General features: G+C 40.3%; 3 protein-coding genes and 1 long non-coding RNA gene across 4 annotated transcripts in view; 3 read left to right on the forward strand and 1 right to left on the reverse strand.

Moving 5' to 3' along the window:
* LOC114141200 (multidrug resistance-associated protein 4-like) overlaps window positions 1-67 on the forward strand; it is a 1,409-nt gene extending 1,342 nt beyond the window's left edge. Inside the window, exon 3 of the mRNA XM_028011681.1 lies at window positions 9-67. Within this exon, the coding sequence (XP_027867482.1) occupies window positions 9-67 (59 nt within the window). The remainder of the gene's footprint in view (window positions 1-8) is intronic.
* Window positions 1-4,748, forward strand: part of LOC114140929 (methyltransferase N6AMT1-like) — a 53,212-nt gene extending 48,464 nt beyond the window's left edge. Inside the window, exon 7 of the mRNA XM_028011276.1 lies at window positions 4,573-4,748. The gene's annotated coding sequence lies outside the window, so the exon portion shown is untranslated. The remainder of the gene's footprint in view (window positions 1-4,572) is intronic.
* Window positions 4,749-5,001: 253 nt separating this feature from the next.
* The window catches only part of LOC114140903 (uncharacterized), a 1,158,965-nt gene continuing 1,148,076 nt past the window's right edge, over window positions 5,002-15,890 (reverse strand). The window contains 3 exon segments of the mRNA XM_028011200.1: window positions 5,002-5,833; window positions 6,353-6,503; window positions 7,039-7,212. Of these exon segments, the coding sequence (XP_027867001.1) occupies window positions 5,813-5,833; window positions 6,353-6,503; window positions 7,039-7,212 (346 nt within the window). The 3' untranslated portion in view covers window positions 5,002-5,812.
* Window positions 6,448-7,408, forward strand: LOC114140950 (uncharacterized). The gene is made up of 2 exons (XR_003594724.1): window positions 6,448-6,548; window positions 7,258-7,408. It is a non-coding gene; the product is annotated as an uncharacterized LOC114140950 (long non-coding RNA).

A 15,890-nucleotide genomic window follows, 5' to 3' on the forward strand; every position in this document is an offset into this window, starting at 1 on the left:
CCGCTCAGAGTCTCTGCGGGCTGTTTTCATCTCTGTGGAGCTGCTTCTAGTTCACACTGACAGATAAAACATTGATTTCATGTTAAAGTAGAAAGAAGATTTAAGAAATAAAACAGCAGAAACACGAAAAAAGCAACACGGGCTACATTAGCCAATCAGGAGCGGGAAACTAGCTAACTAGTGGACGCAGTATGTAAATACAACCAGAGTAAAGCTAGAGAGCTGATATGTGAATAGCACTTCCTGTGGATTCCTTCAAAGTAAAACACAAAGAACTAAATTCTCCTCTAAGTACATTTTAGCTTGTTAGTTTATTATATTACCAGAAAGCATGAGTGTGTAATTTTCTTAAGATGTGATATAAATTATATAATTGGGCTCTGAAGAAAAAGTATCATAATTATTCTGTTTTCCAGAAAAAAATAATATATCATAAATATTCTCCTGACTCTAAAACGGAAACTCGGCATCTTGGTGAACAAACCAGTTATTTATTTCATCAGGAAACATTAATATGTAATTTATTTAGGATATATAGATGAGTTATCTGTATGTAAATAACACATCTATATATTAAATCAGCTGTCAGTCCTTTAGACAGACCATAATAATATTAGTATTTATAATGAGAAAGATATAAACGTGATCAACTTAACAGAAATCAGAAACCAGCTGCAGCTCTACAAACTCACCTCTATATTCAGAGCGGGGAATTTCCGCCCTCTGGTGGCCATAGTGGGAACTACAGTCCTGATAATGCTGCATTGTTTACATTTAATATCCACTTAATGTGGAGTTTAGAGAAAAACTAACAGTCTTCCTGAGTCATATTGACAGTTTACTGACTCACATATTATCCTAACATTTTTTAATTCACTTTTTGTAGTTATATATGTAATAAAAACAGTTTAAAATCATAAAATGCAGCTGCTGTGTTAAACTCTTACAGGAAGATTTTTCTGGTCAGACTGAATAAAATCCTGCAGTGACTCTTATTTAACGAGAGGAATGTAAGCTGACTTGATCTGAATTAAAATAAAGATAAACATCTGGTTGAACAATTTCCATTGATGATGTAAATAATGAATAAATCCAGAAAGACGGCAGGGTGACCGATGGAGAATGTGCTGATATGTGATGAAAATCGACTGTTTCATCTCATGTAGATCTGAACATATCAACTCATATCCAAGCATCATCATAGGTGGAGTCGTTGGTCCCGTCCGTATTAGCGCTGAATTTTCCTGCTGCCCTGAACACATCTTCAGTAAAACCAGCCTCACTGAGGCCAATAGACCAGCGCTACGTTGCAGGAAAACTCTGAAGCTTCTTGGCTGGTTTTGGCCTCTAAACTGAGATGCTCTCATATGAAGTGAAATGTTGCACATTTAAGGTGCTGGAGATGACCTTTAACCCCTCGCTGTCCCAGGTTTTAGGTAGTGTCGAGGTGAAGAGCCAGACTCCTGATCTGCTGTGAGTGACGTGACGCTCGGTGGAAGTCCTGCATCCTGTTCCATCTTCATGTTGGAGACGTGAGGCTTTGCTTCTCCTGTCTGGGATTTGATGGGAAACGAGTCACACGATTCAATTGATTTCACAGTCGTCACTTTGACGATGAAAACTCTGGTTCCTCTCAGTGTTTGGTCTGTCAGAACGCTGCTCAGGTTTCTCCTCGAGGTTTTCCTGCTTTTCTTTAAGGTTGTACGACTTTAAATCCACACAAATAAACCAAAGAAAGTCGGTTATTATCTCATCTTCTAATGCAAATTTTCATCCGTCAACAAAAGCTGAAAAACAAAACTGTTCTCCTGAAACAACAGCTGTTCAAACTGATCCCATCAGATCTGTGAGCAACATGGAGTTTATCTCTGTTTCATTTCAACTTTGACCTTTTGTTCCTTCCTGTTGCATCAGAAACTTCCCGTCCTTAAAGTGAATCAGACGGTTTGAGTGAAAGCAGGTTTCAGGTGGACTGAAGTCGTTTTCACTGTGAACTTCATCAACTTTCTGCTTCACAACAAAACCTTTCAAAGTCAAACACACATCCAAGCAGCTGAGTCACAAATGATCCAAGTTCAAATCTTGTGTTTCTTTTCTCTGGAGGATCTGCTCAGGACGTCTGGATCTGTTCTGAAGTGGATTTAATGCTACAGATCCGGAGGAAGTTTTAGTGTTTGGCTCTGAATCTATAGAGCTGCTATCATGTCTCATTTTAGCTCAAGTTTTTTCACCACAACAGAATAAAATGACATTTTGCCCCATTAACATGCTCTTTAAAGCTTTTTAAATTAAATTAATACTTCATAATAATGACAAAAAAGAATCTGAATTTGTAATAAAAACAAAATAAAAAGCCAATAAAAAGAGAAAAGTGTTTTAAAGCCACGAAGCCAGAACAAGATTTAATCCTGTTCCTGTTATTCCATGTAACATTCTGGAATAAAACCAGGGATTTAATCCACACAATGTTCAGATTTTTCTCCTTCCATGTTTCCAGCTGGTGGCCTCAGAGAACAGAAGATGTTTTAAAAGCAAAACTTCAAACCAGAATGAAAAACTAAAGCAGCATCAAGCTGCATTGTAGCTGAAAAACCCATTGAGCTTCAGTGAAGCGGCTGAGATGAATCGTTCTCACCTCCATGTCCAACTGGAAACTCCTGACAGCAAAAACTGCAGAAAGTTTGAATCCCGTCGCCACTGACAGGCTGAACCAGATTCTTTGCTTCTCATTCCTGCTGCAGCTGCAGAGTCTCTTGTTCTTTCTAGTTTCCTCCATATGAATCTAGGAGAGAAATGTTTCTAATTAGATGTGACCTCTGACCTGAAGAATCCTCTGCAGACGAAGCTCATCTGCACTTTTTTCTTCTTCTTCTATTTTTATGGAAGTTGGCAAAAAACTTAAAGTGTCGCCGACACGATAAAACCACTGACATGATTAACAAAGATGAACTATTGACCTTTCATTGTGTGGACACAAAAACCTCCATCATGTGACCTGAAGGCCTCTGATTGGTGGCATCTAGTGACGTCATCAGAGGCTGGTTGTTGCTCTGCATGAGACAAAGTGTCTAAAGAGCAGTGATGGTCAAATGAAGCCTCATGAAGCAATGAAGCTTCCCGGCCCATTGCTTTGCCCAAAAGTTCATAACTCGATGCTTCATTCATTTCTCACTAGTGACATCTGCTGGTGAAACTGTGGCAGCCTTGTCACTCAGATAGACATATTTAAAAACAATTAGTAAATGCAATATTGTCAAAGTTCTTGTCAAACTCACGTTTAGTAACAGGAGAGTCAATTAAATCCTATTTAACTCATCTTTATTAGTTATTACAATAATTTGTAGTCAATCCTGATATATGTTGACTGTCAGTGGCTGTTTTCTTTTGTCACTGACTGATTTGACAATAAATATTTGTTTTAGTGGATTCGGAGTGCAGCGCTTGTTGGGGCAAACAGTTTTCTTTGAGTTTTGATTTGCCTCCTGAAAAACTAAAATTCTTCAAAAGTTCTTTTTCTTGGATTTCTATTGGCTCTCTGATCTGATCCCTTATATTTTTACTCATCAGCCAGAATTTTACTTTTCCAACAGCTTTAAGTCGTTTCTGCTGTGCAAGACTGATATATTTTTGCAGAGCAAAGAAATAGTGGAAATAATTTCAAGAAGGTGAGAATTTTGGAGGTGAAGGGTTTAATTATTGTTTTTTAAGAATCTTGTGAGCAAACATATCAAGTTTTCCCTGATTTTTTTCTTCTTGCTGGCTCCTTTTCAATCAGGTTTATTTGTGTAGCACATTTCAGCAACAATGCAGTGACAAAGTGTTTTACATAATAAAAACACACAAATATAAAGTCACAAAATAATCAACCATTGAGAAAACTGGTAACAAACATTACATTTGTGAAGCCATCATCAAAATCATTAATACACATGAACTATAAAAGGTTCCTTTTATTTCGGCCACTGATGAAGACAAATATTCCTCTGATGCGATCAAATACAATAACCCATGAAGCAGCGGATCATCACGCTTTTATTGTGAAAACCGACACGCACAATGAAGCGGGAGGAAGAGCAGCAGAACCAGTAAAGATACTGGAACCAGTTCAGCTCAGCAACTGGAAACTGCAGCTTTAAGAGAGTTTGTAGAAATCTGCTGTCAGTTTGTTAGTTCTGATCAGCAGGAAACCAGAACCCGACCAGAACCACAGCTCCATGAAGCCAGCAGCTTGACTCTGAAAGAGAACCGGGCCGAGTTCTGGTTCTGGTTCCTCCACAGAGAGAAAACCCAGAGAGGAAAACAAGAAGAAGTGAAAACTCACCTGATCCAGACTCTGCTCTGCTGCTGCATGGAGTCTGAACCGGTTCTGATCCAAACCTGACTAGAATTGAGTCTCCGCCCCTTCTCTCACCTGAGGCTCCGCCCCCTTCCAGGTGATATTAAATTCCTTTCCTTCCATGTTTCCTCTCTTTGTTTTCTCAGTGAGTTGAGCTGTAAAACTTTAGGTCAGATTTGAACTTTTTCAGGTTTTTCTCAGTTTTCTGCTCATTTCCAACCAACATTTTATTGCAGGAAATCATTTCAGGAAGGAACCAGAAGATTCAGGAGTCTGGGAGATGTGACTGTAACCGACCTGAACACTGAGGCCCCAGAGCGCCCCCTGCAGGATCTGCTGCACCATTAACCAGACAGAAATGGCAGTTTTATACAAGTTATTATTCTAATTCAATAGCTGATGTAATTAATCGAGTTTTGATTGAAAAGATTGATTCTCATCTGTTTTATTAAAAAAACATCTTCAGTCTGAATACTGCAAAAATAAACTGCTGGCTAAATTAGTAGCTTAAAGCTGAAATCAACTTGAGATGTTTCTGCTTTTACTAATTTAAGCTGTGAAACTAAATGTGAAAACTTAAAATACAGCTAAAACGGCGTGGAGGATTAAAATGAAGGTTTAGTTATTATATGTGTACACAGTCAGCTGCATAAAAAATACACAAAGATTTTTTAAAAACTTTATTTGGTCGTTAAACATCCAGCAACCCACATTGCATTAGAAGAATTATGAAAATCAAACATGAACCAATCAGCACATTATCCCAGTGATTCTCTGAGGTTTGAATAAATCAGTAAAATCACAGTAAAGAGCCTGAAGTTCTCTAGAAAACTCAAAACATGAAATATGGAGTTAAAAAAGTAAAAACCAAAACAGAGAAATTAAAGCTGAGAATCAATGATGACGTAAAACTTCAAGATTTAGCTTTTACAATGAACATAAAATATATAAAATCTTTTTTTTCCAGGTTCCACATGTTCCTGAAAACTGCTCTAAGATCAGAGTTTCTGTAGGACATCCAGTTCTAAACTGGTTAAACTGGTTTCTCTGATGGAAGCTGAAGTTTCTCTGCAGTTTCCAGTAAAGCATCTTTTTATCTGTGGCGCTTTGAGGAACATTTTCATGTCAGCAGAAGGAAGAAGCAGCAGAGAAAAGAGGTTTGAAGTGTCTTTCATTCTCAGACCATTTCTGGTTCCAGGATCAAAATGAATCAGAGAGAAAAAAGATCAACTTTCCAGTTGAATCCAGTTCAGATCAAAACTCCATGAAGCCTCTAAATGGAGCCCAGTTTGAATTGGATCTTTATTGATCCAAAGAGACAAACAATATCAGACACTAAATGACAGACACGAGAAAATAAACGGGAGGAAAACCTTGGAGGTCAGAGGTCATCATCATGATCCAGTCAGAGTCTCTTTAGACTCAAACTGCTGCAGCTTCAACCTCTGAGGATCAGCAGGACACTGAGACAATTTTCTACTTCATAGAGATCAGAACCTGCAGAGAGAAGAAGGAAGGAGAGAGCAGATCAGTGAGTGTTTCCAGCCTCTCTCCAGCAGCAGTCAGTGACGCAGCACATCCACTAGATGGTTTCCAGGCTGCAGTCAGACTGATCTCAGAGCTGTGACCAAGATAAACCTGATCAGTTGTTTCCTGTTGAACTGAGAGAACAAACAGATCTGAGATCAGATCTGCTGCTGCCACAGTTTGATGGATGAGGACCACTGTCTCTAGACATGTTGGACGGCTGGACGCTGGAGTCCAGCTGGACTTCCTGGAGACATGGACACAGCAACAACACTCATCTTCACACCAACACAAACGCAGGAGCACAGCAAGCTGCTGCTCCTCTGATTGGCTGATTGCTGTCTCTGTGTCCAATCAGGAAGCCTGAACCATTCTCCTCCCACTGAGAAGCTGCAGCTTTACTGGGAACACTGGATCTTTGCTTTGATGCTAACTGGGTTTAGTTCAATACGCTGACAGCAGCTGGACTCACTACAAACATTTACTTACATTAAAGTCTTTAAGATTCTTCAGCTGCTGAACATCTGAATCCTTCAGTCTGTTTCCTCCCAGGTCCAGTTCTGTCAGGTGGGTCGGGTTGGACTTCAGAGTTGAGGCCAAATAATCACAGCTGATCTTTGACAAACTGCAGTCCTTCAATCTAAATAAAGAATAAAAGATGTGAGCTGAAGCCAACAGGATGCAGGTTAACCAGTCCAACAGAACCAGTTAAAGATTCTCATCAATATTAATGCCAACAAGCTGCTGCTTCAATAAAGACCTGCTGACTTCAGAACCAGAACCAGAACCAGAACCTGGTACTGGGTCATGTTGTGTTGGAGGATTTTAGTCAGTAAAATCATTCCAGGTTCTGATCAAAGTGTTGAAGCATCAATCATTGATTATTGATTTGTTCCCGTCAGATTCCAGCAATTCACTTTTCTAGACTGGGTTGAATGACCTTTGACCTGCTTCACATGAGGGGCATTTCTACATACTGGTGGTCCGAATGCTGTCCTGTTCTGACCTCAGATCAGCAGGTCCAACTCAGTTACACAGAGGGACTAAATTAAACTCTGGATCCAAGTCCAGGAACAAACTCAGAAAATATTTATTAGAACAGAAGAAATTAATTTGATTTATGATCAATTATATATAACTATTCACAGAAAAATCAATAATATATAATTACATACATCAATGTCTCCAGTCTGCAGCCTTCAGTCTGTAGAAAACCACAGAGCTCCTTCACTCCAGAACCTTCCAGGTTGGTGCTGCTCAGGTACAGTTCTGTCAGGTGGGTCGGGTTGGACTTCAGAGCTGAGAACAGAGAAGTCCAGCTGGCCTCTGACAAACTGCATTCGTTCAATCTGAATAAAGAATAAAAGATGTGAGCTGAAGCCAACAGGATGCAGGTTAAAACTGAAACATGAACAAATAAATAATAAAAATGTAGAAAATTAATTTCCCTGAATGTAAAAGAAACATGATGAACTGATTCTAACATCTGATCCAGTCAAACTGGTTTAAAGAGTCCAAACCAGCAGAACCAGAACATTTGATCAATAAATAAACTCAAAGTTTTCTATCAGCCTGGATGAGTTGAGCTATTTCTGCTGGTTCCTGATCATCAGCTGGAGACCCGACTTGGTAACTGGATCAGAACCACTCAGTTTGTTCATTAATGGCCTTGGGTTCTTATTAAAGCTGCTGAAAGCCAATGGAGGCCATTATTTCCTAAGGAGACGTGACCTGATGAAGCATCATCACAGAGACGAGGCTCCAACCGACTGACAGCTGTCAGACTGAAGAGGACGGTTCCTCTCTGACCCGGCCCAACAGAACCACAGCTTCAGGACAAAGCCGAGGAACCTGCTGCTGCTGCAAACCTCACTTTCATTCATTTCATCTAGATTTGCTTTTCTACAATCAGTCATTTCTTAGATTTGGTCATTAATGATGATTTGAACTTGTCAGTGTTTGTGGCTCGACTCTGGAGGAACAACATTTCATTCTGGATGTAAAGATGAGAATCAGAAATGAGAAATAAAACAATCTGAATCTTTACCAAACCAAACTGAAACATCTCCATCATTAATTTACATCATTTGAATTATTTTACTCATTTTGTTCATCAGTAAAAAACATTTTAAAGTAAAAAACTGAAAAACAAAGTTCAATAATCTCAAAGTCTGAAATAAGAAAAAAAATAATATATAAGGTAAAAAGTTTTAGAGATTTTATTCTGACATTTAAACAGGTTGTTATGAAATAAAATATATTAGAATAAAAGCATTAATTAAACTAATATTTAAAGTATAAATGAATAATTTTATTGTATAAATAAAGAAAACAAACCTCAGATTCTTCACTTTACTAACTGAACTCTCCAGGATCTCAACCAGAGGCTTCAGATCAGAGTCTCCACCTCCATTTATGTCGATCTGATTTATTTCCAGTTCAGTCAGATCTGGGTTGGACTTCAGAGCCGAGGCCAAAACTTCACAATCAGCCTTTAGGAGCAAACAGCCACCAAGTCTGTGATTAGAGAAGAAATAAATTCAGTTCTAATGAAATCAATCTGGATCAGAAACAGACTAAAATATGATAACAGTGATGTCATCATCTGATCAACATCTGATCTTCAATTTACTGAGTTTGACCCCACAGAGAATCTGTGCAGTTCCTGGTTAAAGTCCAGGTTCTGGTTCTGGTTCTGGTCCAGGCTTCATGTCCTCAGACCTTCAGCTGCAGTCAGATGTTGAAGATCTTCTATCATCTGTGAAGGAAAGTTCAGTTTTCTCTGCAGCATCTGATGGAGCTGCAGCATCAGAGCCTCAAAGGAGCTGAAGCAGCTGATGAAGAGGCTGACTGAGCTGATGAAGGAAACTACTGGAGATGATGGAGAGGAGGAGGAACTGCTCACGGCTCGGACTTGGACTAGACCGTTTGGCTCAGAGGAACAAAGGTTTGGATGTTAGAAGAAATTGTTGCTAAACTCTTACAGAGCTGAAGACCAAAACAGAGCGTTTGGGTCCAGCAGCATTTTTCATGGTGAAGCAGTGAAAGTTCTCCAGTAACTAGAAGAGGCTGGGATGTCTAAAGAGTTGAAGCTCATGTCTCTCCAGGTCTTCATGGCTAACAGCTTCAACAAAAGCTGCAGATGAAGAGTTGATGAGGAAAATGGTTCCAGCTCTGGAAGCAGAGTTCTCAGAGCTTTGGGAGGATCTGACAGAAACTAGGACTTTTTCTGGAGCCAGACAACAATCACCACATTTTGCTCTCATTTACAAACTCAGAGGAAACTAGTGGGAGGAGGAAAAGTTGGTTCACTAAGTTTCTAACTGGTTTCCATGACAACAGCAGCAATTATTGGGGTTATTTTAAATTGTCCATCAAACCTAAACAGTGATTTTATTTTAAAAAGACAAAGATCCTAAAAGGAGTAGCGGCTCAATGAGTGAAGAGGAGTTTAAAGTGTAAAAGTCTCTCTGGCTGATTGGATCTTTCAGACAAAATAGATTTTTTTCTAGAGTTCAGGGTTTTCTATTCATTTAAACATGAAAACTGATAAAAAGATAAATATTTTTTAAATGATCAAAATGTCTAAAACCAGAAGCTGCAGCTGTCCTGGATGAGCTGAATGTTTAGATGGTTGAATGGCTGAAATAGTCCAGAGGATGAAGGAAGAAGTTAAAGACCAAAAACATCCAGAAGCAACTTGAAGAAGAAGAAGAAACAGGAGGACAATAGAGCTGAATCAGCATTCACACAATGAAAACATCTGGACTCACCGAGCCTTTCTGCAGTTCCTCACAGCTGGAAACAGTCTCTGTCGTCCATCCCATGATGTGTTGTACTTCTCCAGGTCCAACTCATCCAGAACCTCTGACATCTGCAGCATGAAGGCCAGAGCTGAACAGTCAGTCACTGAGAGCTGCTTCCCTGAATCCAGCAGCCGTTGGATCTCCTGATAAAATGAGACGTCGTTCATCTCCACCAGACAGTAGAAGATGTTGATTCTTCTGTCAGGAGAGATTCTATCAATGTTCATCTCCTTCAGGTTGGTGATGATTCTCTGGATGGTTTCTGGACTGTTTTCTGTCTGACCCAGCAGATCTTCTAAGAGTCTCTGGTTGGACTCCACAGTGAGACCATGAAGGAAGCGGACAAACAGGTCCAGGGGGCCATTTTTACTGCTGAGGGATTTCTCCATGACTTTCTTCATGAACTCATCTAGAGATGTTTCTCTGTATTTTTCTCCCAGGAACGTCTTGATCACCTCTGACTTCCTGCTGGTGAAACAGTGGAGCATGTAGACTGCAGCCAGAAACTCCTGGATGCTCAGATGAACAAAGGAGTAGACGGAGATGTCGCACGTCCCTCTCTCTCTTTTAAACATTTCAGCGAACACTCCTGAGAACAACGCAGCATCTTTGATGTTGATGCCGCACTTTTTGAGCTCTTTGTCATAGAAGATCAGGTTTCCCTCCAGCAGCTGCTCAAAAGCCAGTTTTCCTAGAGACTCAATCAGCTTCTTGTTCTCTGGACTCCAGATTGATCTTGTCTTTTTTCCTCCATCATACTTTTCCTTCTTGATTGCGAAGTTAACCTCCAGGAATGCTATGTACATCTCAGTCAGAGTCTTTGGCGGTTTTCCTCCCTCTCTGGCCCTTCCTGAAGTCCATAACAATCTCCTTGGTTTTGCTGACATTTAGCAAGAGGTTGTTGTTGCTGCACCACTTGGTCAAAAGATGGACCTCCTCCCTGTAGTGGGTTTCATCGCCCTTGGTGATGAGGCCCACAAGAGTTGTGTCGTCTGCAAACTTCACTATATGGTTGGAGGTGTGGGTTGTTGTGCAGTCATGTGTCAGCAGGGTGAAGAGCAGAGGACTGAGCACACAGCCCTGGGGGGGCGCCAAGTTTAGTTTAAAGAAGCTTAACAAAGAAGCTTTCAAGGAAAAAAACTGTATTGATTAATTAAAATGTTCCCATGTCATTTTATTTAAACATCTTCAGATTGAATAACGCAAAATAAATTTCTGCCATAATTAGAAGCTTTAAAATCTAGATCAACTGAACAGGATGCTTCCGTCTTTACTAAATAAAGATGAAAATTTTTAATTTTATACTTTATTTCTTTGTTGATCTGAATACAGAAACCTAAACATAATGGAGGACTAAAATAAAGGTGCTGTTACTATATTTGTACACAAACAGCTACATAGAAAAAACACAAAGAACATTATTAAAAACTTTATTGTCTCATTAAACACCCAGGAACCAACATTCGATAGAAGAAATGTGAAAAAAAATAACATAACATTGGTGCAAAATACTGCAATTCCCAATATTCCTTTAAGACCCAGCAGATGTCGCTGTAGCTCCATTCAGAGAAGAGAAGCTGCAGCTACTTGAATCATCAGTTCTGATGATGTCACATGCATAGCGAGTCCGCTACGTCTTAAAACTGTAGGTCAGACTTTTTTCTTTGCCATTTTTCTGTACTCTTTAAAATACAAGTGTTCTTTTTTGTAGGTTTCTGTAAAGTGCAGTGAATGGGAATGTTCTGTCATTGATCCTCACTGTTCTTAGGAAGGAGAAATGTCAGTATGTTTGCAATAATACTGGAATACTGTGATATTAAATTAAAACAATACTCTGTCCTTGGTTCAATATTTTTCACATTTCCTCTAAAGTGTACCTATTGTTTCATTGTACTAATTTTCATAAGCATGTTGTCTGCAAATTTTGAATGTATTGACAATTTGTACAATTCTGTAATAGTATATTGGCAATGTACTCTTGAAAAATGTAAATATATTTCAAATAAAATGTGATTTGTTATGCATGCCTGCATCCAACTCTATGACCAACATTCACCATCCGACCCGATGGAACCGGAGAGGTTCTGAAGGAGGAATGGCAGAGGATCCCCAAATCCAGCTGTGAAAAACTAGTTGCATCATTTCCAAGAAGACTCATGGCTGTACAAGCTAAAAAGGGGTTTCTACTGAGCAAAAGGTCTGAATACTTATGACCATGTGATGTTTCAGTTTTTCTTTTTTTAATAAATTTACAAAGCTTTCTACAATTCTGTATGTTTTCTGTCAAGAGGGGATGCTGAGTATACATTAATGAGAAATAATATGAACTTTTCTGAGATTAGCAAATGGCTGCAATCAAACAGAGTGAGAAATTTAAAGGGGTATGAATACGTTTCATTCATTCATTCACCAGGGACTTTGATTTTCCTCATTAAAACAAAATCAGAGTGAAGGAAAAACATGGATATTTGAAACAGCAAATCTTCCCTTTGAAAGCCTAGGGCTATTTCCATAGAGTTGAATCATGATCTTTGCGTTGCTCGATTCAGCAGGCTGGTTGTGCAGAGCAGAACCCATGACACACTCACTGAAATTGTGCAAATAACACAAAATTGTCCGCAGGAAAAGAAAAAGAAATAGCAGCAAGACTGGATACGAATTGCTTATCTTAATTGCTCAACGAGGCAGCGAAAGCGGCCCACGTAGCCCACCTGCCGAATAAAAAGCCGTAGGCCGGTGTGCCGGATGAGGCCGACAGTCTAATCTGTGACACACATGTCTAATGATGACATCAGAAATGGATGTGGAGCGCTGTTGGGAGCCAGATTTACCCTTTGCTTTGACATTTCACGAGCTCAAAGCCTGGAGAGAAAAAAAAAAGGACATACTGCAGCATAAAGTGGAGGACAAAGCAGAAAAGTATTAGGAAAAGAAACAATACTGCATCTGTGTTTGATTTAAAAAGTCATTTAAAAAAGAAAAACTGTGATTTTGGTGATGTCCGATTCAGAATTTCAGGACTGGCCCTATGACCAAGCCAAAAATTACCATGGTAACTTTGGAGAAGCTGAAGATATTACAGCTCAGGAGGGAAAATAGGCACATCTAGTCATGGTCTCATCTCTAATCCACGGTGGGGGCAGCATCATGCTGTGGGGATGCCTTTCTTCAACAGGAACAGGAATGCCACCAAAGTTGATCAAACGAACGGATCCATATACGGATATCTCGCGATCTAAAATGCCAAGAGGTTGACGGGTTATGAATGCTTCATTGGAAAGGTCGTAGGGTTCGCTTCACGGACGGACGTCACTGTGCAAAAAACAAGCAGCACACCCGTGTGTGCGCGTGTGTGTACACGTGCGTCTTTGCTCAGGGATCTGCTTTGTCTCAGCAATCACTCAAGCTGGAACGATGCGTGTCTGGAGGCAAATATGCACATTTCAAAAGCCAGAAGTTCAAACACAGGTGGGAAAAACTAGTAGTAAGGAAGCTGGGGGTTTTTTGGGAGGAGGGGGTGGACTAAAAGAGGAAATAAAATGCCCATTTATGATGAGTCACAGTTTTTAAAAGTTTTAATCAGAGGAAGGTTATTCTGATTTCCTCCAAGCTGCTCATGTTGGTGACTCGCACTCCCTAAACGCTTCCCACTGGCAGACTCCTGGGGACATCTGTCTGGGTGGTCCACTAGAACAGGGGTGGGCAATCCTGGTCCTCGAGGGCCGGTGTCCTGCAAATCTTAGATGTCTCCCTGGTCCAACACACTTGAATCCAATAACTGAATCACCTCCTAAGTGCAGTCAAGTTCTCCAGAGTCCTGCTAATGACCTCATTATTTGACTCAGGTGTGTTGAAGTAGAGATGCATCTAAAAGTTGCAGGAGACCGGCCCTCGAGGCCTGGAGTTGCCCACCCCTGCACTAGAAGGTCCTGGCTCCTGTCTCTCCACACGCTGGGAGACAATGGGGGCACCATGTCCTTCAGTCCCCTCCTCTCTATCCCCGCCTGCTGTTTTCTCTCCCTCTCTCCACACCATCAGCTTGTCCTCTGAACCCACCAGATATCAAGTTTCCTGCAGTTTTGAAGGTGCCACGCTGCTGAAAATATCCCTCCTTCTTATCCCAGCAGGGATGTTTACGAGTCAGATGATAACACCAAGAAGGACCTAATTAATGATTGAAGTGGCAAAAAATCGTCACAAAAAAATTGACTTAAAAGTTAAGACTTACCAGTGAATAAACCAAGCAGCAGAGAGTTCCTCAGAAATTTAAGCGCCTCCGTTCTCCATCTCCTCCAGAGGTTTTCCATGATCTCCCCCCGTTGTGAGCAGCCCTGTTTTCTAACTAGCTGACAGTAGTTGATAGGGACAAAACCGCTTGTCTTCTCTCAAAGTAGTAACACATTTGGCATGTTTCACTGTAGCTGTATAGTCAAAGTTAGGATTTTTTTTTCTCTCTCCTACTTCTCTTCCTCTTTGTGAAGCGAAGCTCGTGGTTTGTTCTCCCACCCGACGCGTGGACGCCTTTCCCGACCCCACACCTCCGGCAGACTGAAGGGTTTTATCCCCCACCTTCCCTCCCACCGTTTGCTCACAACCCCCCTGCTGAGTTTACACCGCGGAGAGGCAGGAGGGAAGTCAGACACAAGGTGAGAAACCTGTTCCGGATACGAGTTTCAAAATAAAATAGAAGAAATCTGTGAGGCAAATGTTTTTTCATGTTTTAATTTTTGCTTTAATTCCCTCACCTAAATGTTTAAGACTATCATATAACCCGAGTATATACGGAAAGGCAGATAAAGCTTTCCAAACCAATCTAGAGCTTACTTGCTGACTATAGCTAGATTTGCTACTTTTGTTTGGCCAGATTTTTGGATGCAGTTTCACTAACAACATTCAGCCCCTCCACCACATAATTCAGAATAATAATAAAAAAAACTTTAATAGAACCTATCTGACAACATGAAGTAGTCCAAATTATCCCTAAAATAACAGTTGAGAAAAAAAGTCATTAAGTGTAATTTTTTTAAAGATCTGTCATTAAGATGCTGTAAGAACTGAAAAACTCCCAACAAGTTTTAAAAGTGTAAATATACAGCCCCAAGTGGAGCAGAAACACATTAATGTGATTGATTTAAAAACACAGCGTTTCATCTGTCTGGTGTCTAATGCAGCACTCTGTGTCAACATGACAAAGTTGTGGTCTGGACAAACGAGTTCAGGGAATCCTGGAGGTTTCTGGAGAAATTCTTTATCTCGTCAGAGAGTCTGGCGTTTTCCAGCGAAACATGAATGCGCCACCAGCAGACGTGGAGGGCGAGGTTTCCAGCGGGAGCGTGTCGGCTGGTTTGAGTCGAGTCCAGGTTCTGGTTCAGATCTGAACTCGCTGCAGTTTGGGTTCTGATGGAGCTTCAGCGGTTTCTCCAGACGCGAAAAGTTTCTGAAGAACACAAAACATTTCAGAACAGAAGTGAGATTCAACAAACTCTGAGTTTCTTCAGGAAGTCAGGGTTCAGTAATGTGAACGGAACACTTTACTTGACTGTATTATAACATTTCTGTGAGCAGGTCAGTGTGTGTGTGTGCATGTGTGAGGGTGTGTGTGTGTGTGTGCGTGTGTGTGTGTCTCCTACAGGTCAGTTAATGTTCAAACCAACAGATTTTAAAAGGCGTTTAGCTAGACCTTGGTTGTACAGAAGTGATCTGCAGTCATCAGTCGTTTATGATTTGATTTGTTTAGAAGTTATGTAAAGAAAACCACAATTATTATAGACATTTAGTTATTATTATCGGTTACTTTGTGAAAGATGTGAAACAGAATATAGAAACAATAAGTTGTGTATTGAATAATGTTTAAAATTTGTGCTGAAATGTGGCTTTTTCATTCACGATTCTTGTCATTGTCGTTTGGACGCCGAACGTCATCTTAGCATTTGCTTGTTAAATGGATCATTATCAGCTGCGACCGCAAGAGGGCGGTAGAGGAACAAAAAGAAAATCATCTTTGTTCATTACAGTGGGCTCTTTGCACCTGCCGCGCTGACTTCACAACGCAAATGCGGCTCTTGTTTTCCGCTTTGAGTTCTCACGACAGGTAGAAAAGACAAAGTGTTGTTTCAGACGAAAATAAAACCATACTATGAACATTGCTTTCTTCCTAATATAACGGGCTTTGAAGTTGTCATGGATTACCAAGGGATCCTGAAGGAAGAAGACGGTGGCTT

The sequence above is a fragment of the Xiphophorus couchianus genome, chromosome 24 (genome assembly GCF_001444195.1).
Source record: "Xiphophorus couchianus chromosome 24, X_couchianus-1.0, whole genome shotgun sequence".
Taxonomy (NCBI): Eukaryota; Metazoa; Chordata; class Actinopteri; order Cyprinodontiformes; family Poeciliidae; genus Xiphophorus; species Xiphophorus couchianus.